We start from the raw sequence: 16,328 nt of genomic DNA, 5'->3' as shown, positions 1-16,328 counted from the left end.
AGGAAGAACAGCAATATACTACCAGGAACTTTAGTTTTCTGAGAGTGGTTTTATTCACTGAGATGTAAAACAGGAGAAGGTGCTGGACCTTATAATTAACCAAGAGCACAGAGGTCTCTCCTCTCGGCACAGTGCACACAAATATTCAGAGGTCACTAAGTGGAGATTTGTTTCCAGTGAGAAGAGTTTTGCAGTTGTCCCCTACAGGAAACTGGGGTGAAGCTTGGAATGAGGGTTTGCTGCTAAAACTCTATATAGGTAATTAGTGGAGTGATGAGAACAAACTCAAGGAGAAAAGGCAGGAAGAGTTTGGAATTAGGATGGCAGATTCCCTTCCAAGGGGCCAAACAAAAGTTAAGGGCTGCCAGTTGTCAGTAAACATCTCTGAACATCTGTGGTTGTTGATACTAGAGGAATACCAAAGCTTGCCACAATCATTTCATCAGCAGACAGTGATGGATGTAAATGTGGAAGATTTGACTGTTTTGGTCCTGACAGTGTCACCTGCCTAGAAATTCACACCACAAGGAACAGCCTGCTACCTTTCCAGAATGACTGTCAACAAGGTGGTGGAACAGGAAAGAAATGGAGAGAAATGTCCTGCTGGTAGGTTTCACAGCTGCTTATGAGCCAGAAAAGTGATCTGCAAGTCCAGCAACCCCAACTTCATTTCACATCTCACTTGTGTTACTACATCTTGTCTTATTTTAGCCTTCCTCTGTCCCCCCCACCCATAACTCTTCCTGCTGTCCACTTATTCTCTTGCAACTACCTATCACCCCTACTCACGCCCCCGTTTGCAACTGGTATCTCAGCTCCCATGTTCAGTGACGCTGCCCCTTTCCACTAAAATGTTCTCCAAAGACTCTGCTTGGTTCACTCCCTGTCTTACTCTTCCCTCTATCATGCTCATCACCTGTTGCCGAACCTCTATCCCAAATTATTAGAGTCCTTTGTCACCTTGGCCCTTTCTCCCTGGCTCCTGCCAGCCGTCCCATGCTTTTGTCCATTTCACTAGTCTTGTTTTACCCATTTCCTGTGTCTGGCCTTCCCTCCTCAGGCTCTACAGTTCTCTTGAGTCATCTCATATTTTCCTTTATTGGTTTATATTGCAGTCAGGTAGTTTCTCCATTTCTCCTTCCTCCTCCTGCTCGCATGCCAGCAGAGGGAGTGGTTTGCACAGCTCAGAGAGTGTCGCTGCTTTCAGCCTGGCGCCTGCTACCGCAGGTACACAGATGCACTGCACCATCAGCAGAGATGGAAGAGCATTAATATCCAGTGATGTGATATCTTGAAGTAAATTCAGTTAATCTCTTAGTGCTTGCTAAACAAAGGATAACTGTAAAAATGTCATCCCATGACAATTCATCTCTCAATTATACTTCTCTTTTGCTTTCACCCTTTATCCTATGCCTTTATTTTTTGGCGGGGGATGAAATTTAAGCAAACTCTTTGCTCAGAGAAATACAAAAAATGCAACCTCTCTCCTCTCTGTAATTTGCCATACAAGGAAAAAAAAAAATCTATAAATACCTTTGGCATGTTACCAGGTAATCCTATACATGAAATACTTCTTAATCTACAAAAGCAATCAACTCTTACTTATAAGAAAGTGGCTTGACAGGGTTATCTGATTGTTAACTTCTCTTCTATACAGATCTGTAGAAGTATGCTTAACTTGGGCATGAAACTGAACTGAGGGAGTAAAAGGGGTGAGGTGGGGCTTAGCATAATTGGCATACATCTGTCAGTATTGAGATGCTTTGGCTTTTATGGTGCAAGATTCTCCTCCTGCCTTCCCCCATATATTGGCCTTCAGGGCAGAAATATTAGGAAACTTAAGACATAAACCAAACAAGAGCTAATAAATAATACTAAGTAGTTCTAGTTATAATATTTTAGGCAATAAACTTGCTATCAGCAACAAATCTATTTCCTTTTAAGATCTGAAGTACATTGTTGTTTCTTTTCCCTTTCTCATGCAAAATGTAATTAATATTAGAAGCTTTCTCCTCAATACAGACTTGTTTAACACTCCTCGAGCTTTTATGGTTTTTTAAAAGCAGAATTCAGAATGATAGCAGGTACACAGCTTATCTGGCACATCTCTGGTTTCTTTCCAAACTTTGTTTTCCTTTGTTTTCTTTTTTCCAAACATTCCTACTTGAATGTTTGGATTAATTTCCTTTAAAAAAGGACCCAAACAGTCAAGCCACTCAAGCTGACATAGGGTTATGTACCAGAGGTCTCACAAAACCTTTGGTACTTCTCACTGATGAGACCATATCTCAAGTACTGTGTTTAGTCTAATCTGGGTTAGAAGCCAAAAATGAAGATAGACAGGCAAGTACACACCCCACACCAAACACCAAACTTCAATTCTGGGGGGTGGTCACTCAAAACTATACAAAACAGCCATTCTAGCTTGGCACACAGTGCCCCACAACACTTTTACCATGGCATTACGCAGAGAAGTTTATGGGCATCAACACTAACCACTGCTGCACACAGTTTCAGTCAACATGGACAAAGACACCAGCATTTTCAGCTTCAGAACTTAAAACCAAGAGAGCAAGAATGGAAGTGTTAAAGAGAACCCCTTCTCTCCAGGACTGTGGAGCCCAAGCCCAGGAGGACATTTCTGTAGAGTGTAGTGCTGGAGAAGATGTGGTCCAAAACCTCTTGTGCAGTTACACAAGCACCACAAGGAAGAGACATGATGACAGACAGAGGTGGAACTAGGTGAGGCTGGCAATGTTATTAAGAGTTTTAGAGGCATGGACAGACAGAAGCTCAGAGGGGTTTTGGAGATGAGTGAACACTATAGCTGCACTGATGTATTATTAACCCCTGCTAAGGAGCCCTGTGGAAAGGCATAATAAAGGTATGCATGAGTTCCCTGGGCTGGGTAGACACATCTTCAGAATGAAGAAAATCTGACCTGAAGATACATCAAAATAAAAAGCATTTAGAGCAAGAATTAAAACTTGAGCTAAGATCACCTTCTTGTTGGCAACACATGCTCTCAGCATTACTGCAATGACTTTACCACATTTCCTTACATTACAACCATAAGTGTTAGTCAAAGTGAAAATAAAACATTATTCTTACCTGATTTTGTCCCATGCCATGGCATGGGTAGAGTATGACCCTCTGTCCAGTTACTTGGTGTTCATTTGTAGGGTTATAATCAAAACAGAAGTTTTCCATTCCTCTATTCTTCAGCTAATCAAAACAAAAGAATATTTTAAAATATTAGTCTAAAGTAAGGAAGGTATTCTGTAGTCACTCTACACCCCTCCTGCTGGGCTCTGAGATCCATCCCAAAGCTGGTGCACATTAACTGGAATAGATCAAAGGGATGGAATGGTAAAATTTCTCAGACTAATGTGAAATAAAACTGTCTGGACCGTCTTGACTTTGAGCATTGAAGCAGGCAGACACAATGGCTTCCCCTAGGAATGACACTGTGTTCCAATGTATTTGCAAAGGAAATAGGTAGAAACTATGAAAAACTATGTTGAAACCCAACAAGCCAGCAACTCACGCAGAACAAGAGTCTGCCATGCCTTCTTCCCCCAGGATCTATTTGTCCAATTTTCTTATGAAAAGATGACTACACACTTTTCTCAGTTTGTCAAATGTGAAATGTTAGGACGATTTGTTCTCTAAAGGACACCAGTACCCTCTTGAGGCAGAACAAGAAAGATTTTAGAATCAGAAATCATGAAAGTAGGCAAAAATGTATCTTTGGAAAGAGACACTAGGTGTGGTATTAAATGCTCTTTACTCATGTTGCTGATCTCTGACAGAAGAGGTGCATAACTTTTAGATTAAATTTTAAAATATTAAGTTAGTTAACTTTAAAAACAGCAGGCTAGTTAACAAGGATTTGCATTTAAGTATTCAGGAGGCAAAAGTAATTGAAAATACACAATGACATAACAACCACTGACTCCTGGTATTAGCCACATAACCAAATTTGAAATTACACAGAGCAGAATAAGTTCTGTAAACAAGAAGCTGAATGCCCCTGTTACTGAGTGTAATTATATCACAGACAAAAGGAACAAGCAGAGTAAATCTCAGAAGAGTTAGTTCAGCAAGGTGTAATTTCACTGCTCTTTCCTAGTCATGCTAATCGAATCCTGAGTTCTTAATGTGGAAAATAACCAGACACATAGGGATTGCAGGAGGCTAAAACCAAACAAAAAAGACAAACTACAGGGCCTAAACCCACCACAGAGCAAACCACACAAGTTGGGAAATTTAATACTTGTGTTCTATCTATGTTTGCTTTGCCAACTTCTACTTTGAGTGCTACCCAACATCCTCTTTCCACTGCTTTGTGCTCACTCCCACATTAGACCACTGCAACCCTCCTTGAACAGTCAAAAGAAAACATTTTGTTTACCTTCCTAATAAGAGACAAGAATTACACTTAGAAAAACAGGAAAGAGAAGCGTCTTACACAGACTATTTTTAACACTACCATGGAACTACATAAATCAAACAATAAGCTTCTCATGTTTCTACATTCTACACCAGGAGACATCAACTTAAAAGTCATAACCACATAAAATGGTAATTTTATCTCTACAATTGTTGTCAGCAACTGTCTTCAGGAACAGAGGGTCTCCCATAAGTATGTTTAATAATGTATGATTCTGCTTGTCTGTCTACTGGCTACAAGGGCAGCAAAGCCCTTATCCATGATGCCGTTCCAGGCAATCCAATGCCTTCACTACTGCTCTTTGCCATCAGCCCCTGGCACGCGCTCAACCGTGAGCTCCCATTTGGGGCCTGAAATTTCAAATAATGTATTTGAAAATGCCGTGCACCACCAGAACTACAGTAACTCTCCTATGCATGTTACTCAATGCTCAAACACAAACAACAAAAACTGTGAAAAAGCTTACTAAACTTAAGCTTCATTTCAGATGGTTTGAACATGAGGCTGTACTCCAGGGTGTTACCATGTTATGCTCTCTCCTTTTTCTGTTTCATGCATAAATGCTTGTAATACGTGCTGACATTCTCCTACACATACATGATCTATATTTTGACCTGGCTCTTCTATTTTGTCAGACATTGGTAGATATACTCACACTACATCAGGAAGTCCAATTCGTATTTAAGATCTAATTAGTAGGAATATTATATTCAATTATATTTAATTATATTCAATTATATTTAAGATCTAATTAGTAGGAATAGTATATTCAAAGCTTTTAAATTACCTGATCTGAAATGACACAGAAAGATTTGAAAATCTGGCTGCAGCATCATTTATTAAAAAAACAACAACAAAAACCACAAACCTACTCTCTGTTCAAAGGCAGAAACAAAGTACGAGAGAAATTGCAAAATATTTCTCTCTTGTTAAATGAGAATATACAGTTTAAGTTTCTTTTATGTACAACAGCTCTATCAAAACAGTGATCATCCACTCATTTTTGAAGCTATGTTTATTCCCACATCCACCATAAACAAGTCATGCAATAAGAACAAAATTTTCTCTGTGACTTACCTGAGTTCTTTTGCAGAGTGCTGCATTAGAGAAACAGAAGCAAGAAAAAATGTTGATCACCTTGCCGTTGAAACACATCGTTCAGATCTACAACATTCTACCCATGCAGGACTATTGGCTGTGTCTTTCTACAACATGTGTCTCCTATTGAAACATTGCTGGTGTTACTCACATGCCATGTAGTTACCACTGTTTGGAGGCTGAGACAGGTAATAAACAGCAACTGCTGAGATATTCACCTTAGACCTTATCCTGTACTGCTTGGAGAAATTTAAATCTGTTGTTTCCTAACATCTGGACTCTTGCACATAACTACACAATACAGATATCATTCTATGAATAATTCTTAGTTTGGGCTTGCATTTTTTTAAGACAACGTCCATTGTAAACAAACCATCAACAACAAATTTTTGACATTAAACCTTCATTACATTAGTTGATAAATACGGCCAGTGGAGCGCTGCCAACCTTTCTCTATATCCACAAAATAGATCAGAATCCTCTTTATTCTGCCAGCGTGGCAGTGGTGCTGATCTATTAGTGATATGGACAGATGATACTGTGGGACACAGTAAGATATGAATTTGCAGCAAGCCAAACAGCTTCACTAGTACTGATCAAACATAAGCTTTTACCTCAAAGGTAATCCAAGGAGTCACAGGGAATGATTCTACTGAGTGAATGCTATTGTCATATCACCTGTTAACTTCTTAAGGCCAGTGCTGAAAAGGCACTGATGACTAAAATTCTCTGAAAGACCCACACACTGCTGTTGGATTCCCTGGCTCACCCCAGCAAGACCAGATCTCCCTGGAAGGCTCAAAAACATATAAACATGTGGTTCAAACAATGGTATGTTCACTTGAGATTACTATCAAACACTTGAATTCCTTTTAGAAAGCCTCTCCCGAGCTTTCAGAGGCTGTACAGCCGACCAAGTGGTGCATGTTTTCCTGTGATGGGCGTAAGATCTCCAGATCTAGTCAGTCCTAATCTTGTCTACCATTTCAATCTCAAGTGGCAGCTCTACAAATTGGATTATAATGCAGTTTTAGAGGTATATCCTAGAGAAGGGACCCCGATACCTCTGAGAACTTGGAACAACAGACATGCAATAATACCTTTGATTATGTAATTTAAACCACATAGCTCTCTTCTTCTACAAGCCTGACCATATATACCATGTGTTCTTTAGATAATTTAAATAATGTTCTCTTTCATGATGCAGCAAAACAAAATTCTTCGTAGTTTCAAAGGCACAGTTTAAAATCTTCCTTCTGATTTTTTTTAAGGTTATATCTAGCCTAAATTGAAAGAAAATTATGACTGAGCACTTGGAAATGAAGATGAGATGGTCATGGAGGAAAATGGGGAAGGAAGCTGTCAAAAGAAAAATTCAAGTTTTTGATTTCCCAGCTGATTCAGTCAGTGACAGATGCCTTTACAGATAGATGGCAGAAAGAGCAACTGGATGGAAAGTCACAACAGACATCTATCAGCTTAGTTGCTTCACATTCAGCTGGAAGAAATATCAGCTAGAAACTGAGAAGAACGAAGAAAAACTTATGGTGTCAGAACGTAGTATGGTCTCACTGTCAAGTGATAAAACACACAGAAAATTAGAGCAAAATCCCGATTTTTGTGTCACCTCTCTTATTTAAAAATAATCTTGATGCCAAGTTCAAAGCCAAATTCACTGACTGACCATACTCTTTATCCTCAGATATGCACCTCAATTCCAACAATACCTAATATATACCTTAGAGGAGAGAAGAGCCCTGACTATTCCCTTGCTTTGCAGCCATGCCTTTCCACGGTCACCAATAACATGAAAAGATCACAGAGCTGCCCAGTTCCTCTGTCTTCATGCAGATGCACAATGCAGCAGTGTCACCAGACTGACTAATATTGAGCACACCAGCTGGCTCAAAGTTCTTCCTACAGATGCCCACACCATCTCTTCCCAGGGTAGCTAGGATTTGTAAGCTGAGCTAGTCTGCACTGTCTAGGTGGGCAATCTGTGCAGAGCTGGGGCTCAAGTCTTGTTACAATTTCACACCTACCAAAGCACAGCTATCCACTCTGCCAGTAAGTACATGCTGAAGGATGGCCAAACCAGATGCTGTGCCAGAAACGGATACATCAGTGCTCTAAAAGGTATTATCAGCCTTTCCAGAAGTGCTGACATCTTCTTATTTTAACCCACTGAGTGCCTACCAGCTTCACTCCTTCCTGCCCCCACAAAGAAATTATTCAAGTCAAAAGGTTCGTGTCCCACAAAGTTCCAAAGCTGCTTGAAGCCCAAGAAGAAGCAAGAAGATATTTATCTCTTTTCTAGGTCTCAGGCAGTTTTCAGGAAAGCAATCATATCTCAGGCAAAAAGGTTCATAATTCAGCATGTTTAAGTAAAGTTTTAGGCAGCTAACCTTTTAGACAATTAAGGGTAGTATGGATATTTTTATCTATGTATCAAGAAAAAAAATGTAGCACAAGAGTCTGCTTGTCAGTCCACAGCACTGAATGCTGCTCAATAATTCTTGACTCTGTTTGAATAACACATAGGTGACATATGGGTAATCTTAGAAACATTTTCAACTTCAGTTCAAAAGTAAAAAGATTTTTAAGGGAGGTAAAAATCCCCATACTCTCTTTGAACAATTAAATAACCTCACACTAAGTTGAGCTGTTACCAAAGCTGACACTTTTAAACACAGTATTTTTGTGGACCAGAAAAGCACTGCACAGCTAAGGCGGGAGTAAAGAACACCATCAGTGATTCATTGAAGCTAGCAGATGGGACTCAATATCCACAAATCAGCTGAATCAGTAGGCGTCATTTCTGCACTCTCAGTTTCTCAGAGTACAACTGTATTTCAATCACATTTTAAATTCTTCCTCCTCCCAAAAAGTGGTGTATTCTTATTATGCTCACGACTAGATGACAGCATTTATGAATTGTTTTTAGAGAAATATATAGAGCACACCTAAATTACACTCTAGATACCTCAAGCAGCTCTGAACAAGAGTTATTATTTCTAGGTACTGTCAACCCCTTACCTGAGAATGACAATTAAATCATAAAAGAAACTGCACAAATCCCTTCTCTTCCCCAGGAGGCTGAAGCACTATCACTGGCACCAGTCTAACCCTTTCTTTTGGAGGGGGAAGGATGGGGGTGGAGGGAAGAATAAAATTCCTGAAATGCTCCTGGAAGGTAAGTCTTACAATATCTTACTGCTTCAACAGTCTCAGACCTTGTCAGTAGAAATCCAGCAGAAAAGAGCAAAAACAGAAGCAATGTTGTACCAGGGTTTGTTCAAGATACTGGATAATGGTGGGTAATACCTTCCATGCCAGTGATCACACAGATACCACCTCTCCTGCAAGCTCCAAGACAAATGGAGGAGGGTGGCAATTCTCCCAGAGGCTCCTAAGGGCTTTTCTGACAGCTGGTGCACTCCCTGTGGGAACTCCCACAGCTCCCCAGGGGAAATACAGTTCCCCAGGGGAAACCACAGCATTTCCCCACTAGGACCTTTTTCATTCAATAAGTTACAAAGCTGTTAGGGCAGACTGTGGGGAGACTTGGTTCCTGAATGTTTTGTATGTCCTCAATGTTTTGTATGTCCAACCCGATCCAGATTAGATTTTTTTTTCCATTCCTGAAGGAGATTCAGCAGAGGCTGAGTAACTGAAGGGCAGATGGCAGCAAGACAAGGGCTGGATGTGATGCAGCAGTGTGGGAATGCAGTTTAGCTGGATCTGCAGAGTGATCGAGTTACCAGCAAAAGTACTTTTAAGTCAATGTGGCATTGGTAATCAGGAAGGTATTGGATACATCTTTGCCTGGTGGAAAGGTGCAGTTCTGTGTTCCTAACATGCAGCAGGTATCTGGTGATTTTTCAGAGGAAACAGGTATTTACTGCAACATCTCTGCCTTCATCCCTTCCAAATGAGATTGCAGTAATGGAGCTATGGATGTACATGGAGCTACAGTTTATATTTATTTGTAAGCTGCAAGAAGCATACAGAGATGTCAACTCTTAAAAAGAGAAGAGGATTCTGATATTGAACCCATTGCATGTGAACCCTTGCTGGTCTAAAGTGACCTCCAGATTAAAAATTAATAATATGTTGGTTTTGATATACAGAATCCCCTATGATCTGGAAGCACTTAGCACCAGCTCTTCTTCCCATCACCAGAGCATCATAGTTTTCATCAGACAAAATGTACAAGCACATGTGTTAAAGAACACTCTTTTCCTTTTCAATTCAACAACTAAAATAAAACACTTTACTGTTCTCTTTTTTTGTTATGCAACGTTTCAAGAAATAAAAACCTCATTCTTTGCTGCCTTTAACAGTCCCAAGATGTCACTTAAAAAGAGTAATTCCTGGCAACCTTACCTGTTCTCCTACTCTGTCACAGAACTCCTTCATAAACAGCATTCCCTTAAATAAAGATTCTGATAGAAACCACATTTTAAAGTCTACCAATTTTAACTGAATTCTACCAAATTCTGACACTAATTTTGGCACAATATCATCTTCACACTGACTTAGTAGGAGAGCTCAGAGAACTGCAAGTAGGCCCCCTTCTCAGCAGCCACGTACCATTCCAAAGAAACCTGGTCTGTCCTCGGGTACGTGAAGTTCTGGATATACGTTCTCCAAGAACCATTTGAAGTCCTTACATTTCAGCTTCTCTCGTAGAAGTCTCCTTTCTGTCACATCTCCATATGGCTCCTGAAAAAAATAAAAAAAAAAAAAAAGAAAGAAAAAAAAGAAGAAAGAAAAATTTAAAAAAAAGATTAAAAAACCCCGATCCAGAACAGATGCTCTTTTAAATTATCTGTATACATTATTAGGAACCGTATGCTACAGTGATGAGTAGGATTTCTAGCCAGGAAAAATCACCATGTTTGGGTGCCGGATTTGATTTCATTATCCGTACATTTGTTAAATGTTGACAAAAAAGAATTGGAACTGTGCAAGTAAAACTTTAAAATATTCTAGAAGACAGTTTGTCTGAGCAAACTCCCTGAATCTGCAAGTGAGGAAGCCCTTGAATACAGATTGCTGGAGACTGAGAAGGCATATTGGAAAATAAAACTTCCTTTAGATAGATAATTGAAAATCTCAAAAGCAGAGAATGAGTCTTGAGGATTTTAAATTATACCACCATCCATTTGCAAATTACCTGTACAGTTTTACACTTAAGTGATGAAATTCGTAAAATCTGCTAATGCATCCTTTGAACTTCATCCTTTTGAGGGGTGGGGAGTATGAAATCTTAAACCCCCAGAGAAAAGCTTTCACTGCAGACTTTTCCCTGTCTATGGATTGGAGCAGAGTTCACATCTTTTTATGTCTGTCTTCAAAAGCCTCTCTTTGTATTGACTAGGGACTTCAGATAGTCAGGTATGAGAGAGCGTTTGCAGCCCCCAGATTTTTACAGGTCACTTGACACACTCTTACATCAGACCACAAATGTATTTGCATTTCTCAAAGTTGTGGAAATACCACTGAAAACACAAAGCAGTTGTAAAGCAGAGGCAGAGATGCCTGTTTGAATAAACAAACAGTATGATGTATTAGCTCAGAGGTCTGAACGTTAATCTTGAAGTGAAACTTCACGGAACCAATTTTTGTAGCATCCATCATTTTCCTGTTATGCTACAGAACTGAATATTTGGGTTTGATGAAGTAAAAAGGTCTGAACTCAACTGCTGCAACAAGTGGTGCACAGAGTATTATGGAAACTAAAGTTTAGCAGCAGCTGTTTTGATACGGGGAAAAAAAACCCGCATGAGTTTCAGCTTGAATCCACTGTGTTACAGTAAGACAATACACGAAACTTCCCATACTGTCACAGAAATATCCTTTAAAGTTAAAGCTCTGTCATTTAACACATGTAATGTAAGATGCCCAGCACTTTACAAGAAAAATTGTCAGTATTTATTGCTCTTTTTTGTGTATGACAAGCTGAAATCAGCCTGGCGTTGCCTATGGGTGAATCCCATATTTCTCTCCAAGTCAGACTCTGATAATAAAACCTAAATGGCTTTTATGATGTTAACGTAAACCAATTATTACAAATGTGTGGACTATAATAATCTAATTACCCAATTTAATCCAAAGAAACACAAGATGAAAGCTAACCAAATTCATCTTCTCCAGCATCCTCCAGCATATCTTTTAAAAGCCTAATGTTTTCAAGAGCAGTTTTCCCCTGGTGTGTCTATTGGGGTTGGCCATTCAGATGAGCTGGGGACCCCCTGTGCCCCACACTGGTCCCTCAGCTCTGATCCAGTGCAGAAGGAGACAGGTGCTCAGCAGCCCACCCCAGACACAGAACCAGAAAGGCAGCGTTTCGCAAACTTTCCATGCAGAGAGATTATTCTGGAGAGATCAGGCCCTTCCAGAAACAAGCAACAGCAGACAATGATTTTTTTGGGGCCTGAATTTTGGACCTTGTGCCAGAAGTTCATTTAATTCCTTTCTAGATACTGTGAGGACATTGCAGTGTTACTGTCTTCCAGCCTTCAGGCCCCTCATGATAAATACATCCAAGTTATGAATTTGCACACTGCTTTACTGTTCTGACATACTCAGTTTTCACAGTAATAATCATCCTTAAAAATTCTGCAACAAATGATCTTGTATTTTCATTTCAAGGCAAATATAAACACTAACTTAAAAGAACCTCCAAAACCAACAGAACTGATACTTGAAACATTTTATTAGGAACATTTTCATCTGAGCTCCCACGACTGATTTTAATTAATCTTTTTAATATTGATTTTGGTTTTGCTTTTTTTTTAACTAAACATGGCGCAGCAGTAAATCAAACAGAAAAATCTATTTTATTTTATATCAGTCCAAAGTTTTACAATTATCACAAGACAGGTAATTTTGCTAAATATTGTTACCATGCTGTACTACTGTCCACTGAAACGTGTTGATTTGCATTCATTAATTGTGTGTCTATAATTCTTTTTGAGAGAATCCTGTATCAGGCATTTCCCAGAAGCGCACAATTCTCCTTGCTTTGATCACCTCACTTCACGTTATTCTTTCATTTATTAATTCATTCATTTAATATTGACACAGATTGGGCCACCTTGTACTCTTACAGAATTTCTAATTTTTTCCAAGCAATTAAAAAGCATACACTTATTCTATGCCTGGGAAGAAGTTTCAGAAGAAATAAGAAATAAACATGAAAAGCACTTCATGTTAAATATTAGCTTAATCAACAGTTAGTAGGTTGAAAACAAACGCTACCGAAATTGCAGGAACAATGGAGTTGAACTCACCAGGCGAGCGTGTGGGTTGCGGTGGTAATAAAGCTGTTTGTATTCATCCATCCACACTTCAGCTGCACGCACACTGTTTGCCAAAGCTTTGGACCGTGAGTACGGAGCTTGTTTGGGGAAAACGTGACCTACATGGGAGCAAGGATGGATCTCAAGACTTCCTCCACACTGCCATATCTGAGCAAAGAATGACATTGTGTGTATCATTAATTTGAGTCTTTGCAAGCTCAAGGATATAGCAACAATAAGCCTGTGTGAGAATAACACCATCTCAAGAATACACCATACTACAAGTAACACAAACAATAATTTTGTGTCTCATTTGATGACTAAACTGGAAAAAATTACATCCTTGTTGCTCTCAGTAATTAGCTCTGAGTTCACAAGGAGATAACCACATCTCTGGTTTTATCTGGAGAGCAATTTCCTTTCTTAATTTTATTTTCTCATGATACGATGTGGTCTACAATATAAGTTATGCAGACATTGTTAAAAAAGAGAAAAAAAGAAAAAAGAAGAAAAATAAAATATAAAGATAAATAGGAGAGAAGAGACGAGAGAGAAGAGGAGCATGTTTCTTTTTCAAATTAACCATGTAAATAGCTATCTCGGAAAGAAACCGATAGCTGATAACTAATTCTTACCAGAAATCTATACATCTATATATCATCTATATATTCTACTGGAAAGCTGACTTGACAAAACAGGTACGCTTGTTATATCACTGAAGAACAGTCAGTCGTGCTCCCATTTGTACATTTACCAATCTAGAAGGGAGACATAGGTGCCTGGTGATAAAATGACACTAATCTTTTCCCTTGGAAAGGTAGGAATGGTACCCCAGAACCAACACACGAAAAGAAAAAGCAAAATACTTCTACTAACTTATGGCGGTCCAACTGACAACAATGAAACAACCTCCCCTATCTAAACCAATATTCCTGCTTCATGCCAAGGAAGTACTTGCACCTGAACGTGGAATTGGCAGAACCCTGCCAACCACCACTCTGCCCTTGTGCTCTGAAGGTCTGGTTTGAGGAGAGATAGATATCCTTCGGCCTCTCTGGCTCCCCAGGTCGGGAAATATACAGCCCGTAAGATAAAATCCAGAAACAACCACCAAGTGGATCCATTAGCCTCAGCACACTGTGCACATTCTTGTAATTACACCCTTCTCCTCTGAAAACCAAGGACTTTTGGCAGTTCATCTACACAGCCACTTTCCCGTCACCCGTTCTGACCTCAAGTCTGATTACCTGAAAGGAAAGCACAGCTGGGTATTTCCTATTTAATATTGTTTGTGACCACAACATGGCAGACAGCCTGTTTCTGGAGGGTGCCTGAAACAAGGTTTCTGAAATTTAGTCAGATGGGAGAAAGATGGGACATGTTGCTGTACTTGAACTAATTTGAGGCTGTCACCAATGGCTCTGATAGACTTTCCATAAAAGATTTAGACTTCTGCTCATGTATTCAACCATGCATAAGTGGCAGCTCATCATTCCTTTGTAAATGGAAGACAAAGGAAATTAGCTGGGATAGGTTTAAGGGGTAGAGGTTTGCTCCCTGACAACCTTCTTGTATAAGACATACATTTTTAATTATATGTTATTCAAATGAACACAGCAGGAGTGAAAGCTATGAGGCAGCAAATAAAAGCTCTGTTGCTAACAGTGTCAAAAGATCAGTGACAGGACTTTTCCCACCTCTCTCTCCAGAACTTTTAGGGATCTAAAAAGATGAAGGCTTTCAGCTCACACAGGATAGGACTTGGTTTTAGACTGCTAACTTTAAGGGTTTTTTTTAAAGTTACTCAGAATTTCTCTCAAATTTCTAAATTTGGAAATCAATGAGTGTCATCTCCACTGATTTGGTTTTGGATAGCAACATCAAAGGAATGAAACAAACTGACCATACCTCTGTTAAATTGATGACAAAAAGAGAATCCCATAACAGCTGAATTTTTAATAATTAAAGCTCTCTAAAAAATAACTGTAGGCTGCTAAGCAATGCTCATTAAATTCTATGTATTCCATAAAAAAAGTACAAAAATTATCTTCTCTTCCTATCACAAAAGAAAATTAAATATATTTTAGCTAAAAAAAAATCTCAAAAGGTTTATTTGCTTTCATTTTAATGGAAAACATTATGACCTCTATATAAAATCGGGTACAAATGAACAGCCATAAAATAAAGCAAGGCATTTAACAGAGAAACTAACATGGATTACTAAGTGTTAAATAAGTGGCTCTGCAGAAGGTTCCCCATAAAACTAGTTCAACCTTCTGTAACAGAAAAGCATATTAGGTTTCATGTATATTTTGCAAGCTCACATACATGCAGATCTGTTTCTTGACTAGGTCTGGCTAATTCACAGCTCTCATTACAAAAGCACACATTTTTCCTTCACTTCAATAAGAAAACAGGGTGACATTCCTTTTTTTACTTTCACTTTCATCTTGATGCATGCTATTGGCATCTTTTCTTTTGTTTTCAGAAACAGATGGCAGCATTATGAAAACCTACAGAAAATGTTCAGATCTCGCCTTGGGATCACCATCCCTGCCAGGTCTCTAGACAATTGACCTAGTGCTGGGTCATTGAATGCTAAAGAATAAAAGCTCTACCAGCTCATGTGAACATTTTAAGACTACCTGGAAGAAATAAAAAACATAAAAAGGATGCCACATCCTAAAAAAGGGCAAAATGTGGAAAACTTCATGTTTGTGCTGCTCTCTCTGCTACAATTTTTCTTGATGACCTGTGGCTGAGCCCCCACTGTGGCGCTTATGTACAATCTGCAGGAAGCTGGCTCGGTGGAGAAGTACCCCAGACACATGGACCCATCCTGGGTGTTCTCAACACAAGGCAGAGCTCCAGATCCAGACAAAAAGAAGCAATACAAAAATACTGCAAAAGAGAAGACCCCGAGTGTTCTGAGGCATATCATCCAGGCTTATGGGCAATAATATTTCTGAAAAGAAAGGCCTTTTTACACATGGTGGGCTGAAGGACAGACCACAGGCATATTAAGCCTTGGTCCAGAAACAAACTTACATTGCAGTGCTGCTTGCAGGACCACGAGCAGAGAGAGGAGGGAAGCTGCAACCAGGTTCCCCCCTTTGCTCTGAGTACAAGAGGGAGAAGATGAAAGAGCATGTTTTGAATCCCTCAGAAAGAGGAGTTTCAATGCCCATTATGCCTATGAAGTGAAATTTTATCCAGCCAAATAGCATTAAGCAATCCCAAATCAAGGTACATTGACTCGATTCTGCATTCAGCACGTAGCCTCCATCTCTCTTAGTCATCATGCTTTTAGCGAAAGTTTTGTCCTTGTTGCACCTCTCAAAACCACAGAGAATTTCTTCAGTTCAGAATAATCGAAGTGCAAGAAAGAAGAGGCTTGAGGACAAGTCTTTTCATGTCATTGGGAGAGAGTGGTGTTTCCAGAGATGAGAACAACAATAAATTAATTTACA

At 39.3% G+C, this 16,328-nt stretch overlaps 1 protein-coding gene across 1 annotated transcript in view; it reads right to left on the bottom strand.

Annotated features, from left to right (window-relative positions):
- Positions 1 to 16,328, bottom strand: part of GALNT12 (polypeptide N-acetylgalactosaminyltransferase 12) — a gene marked incomplete at both ends in the record, with an annotated part of 44,684 nt that overhangs the window by 5,736 nt on the left and 22,620 nt on the right. The window contains 3 exons of the mRNA XM_082281962.1: positions 3,112 to 3,225; positions 10,145 to 10,276; positions 12,850 to 13,026. Of these exons, the coding sequence (XP_082138088.1) occupies positions 3,112 to 3,225; positions 10,145 to 10,276; positions 12,850 to 13,026 (423 nt within the window). The remainder of the gene's footprint in view (positions 1 to 3,111; positions 3,226 to 10,144; positions 10,277 to 12,849; positions 13,027 to 16,328) is intronic.

This window comes from Coloeus monedula (assembly GCF_965178545.1).
Source record: "Coloeus monedula genome assembly, chromosome: 1".
In the NCBI taxonomy this organism is placed as follows: Eukaryota; Metazoa; Chordata; class Aves; order Passeriformes; family Corvidae; genus Coloeus; species Coloeus monedula.
The sequence above is the reverse complement of the archived record's forward strand: the minus strand, read 5'-3'. Positions and strand labels throughout refer to the sequence as shown.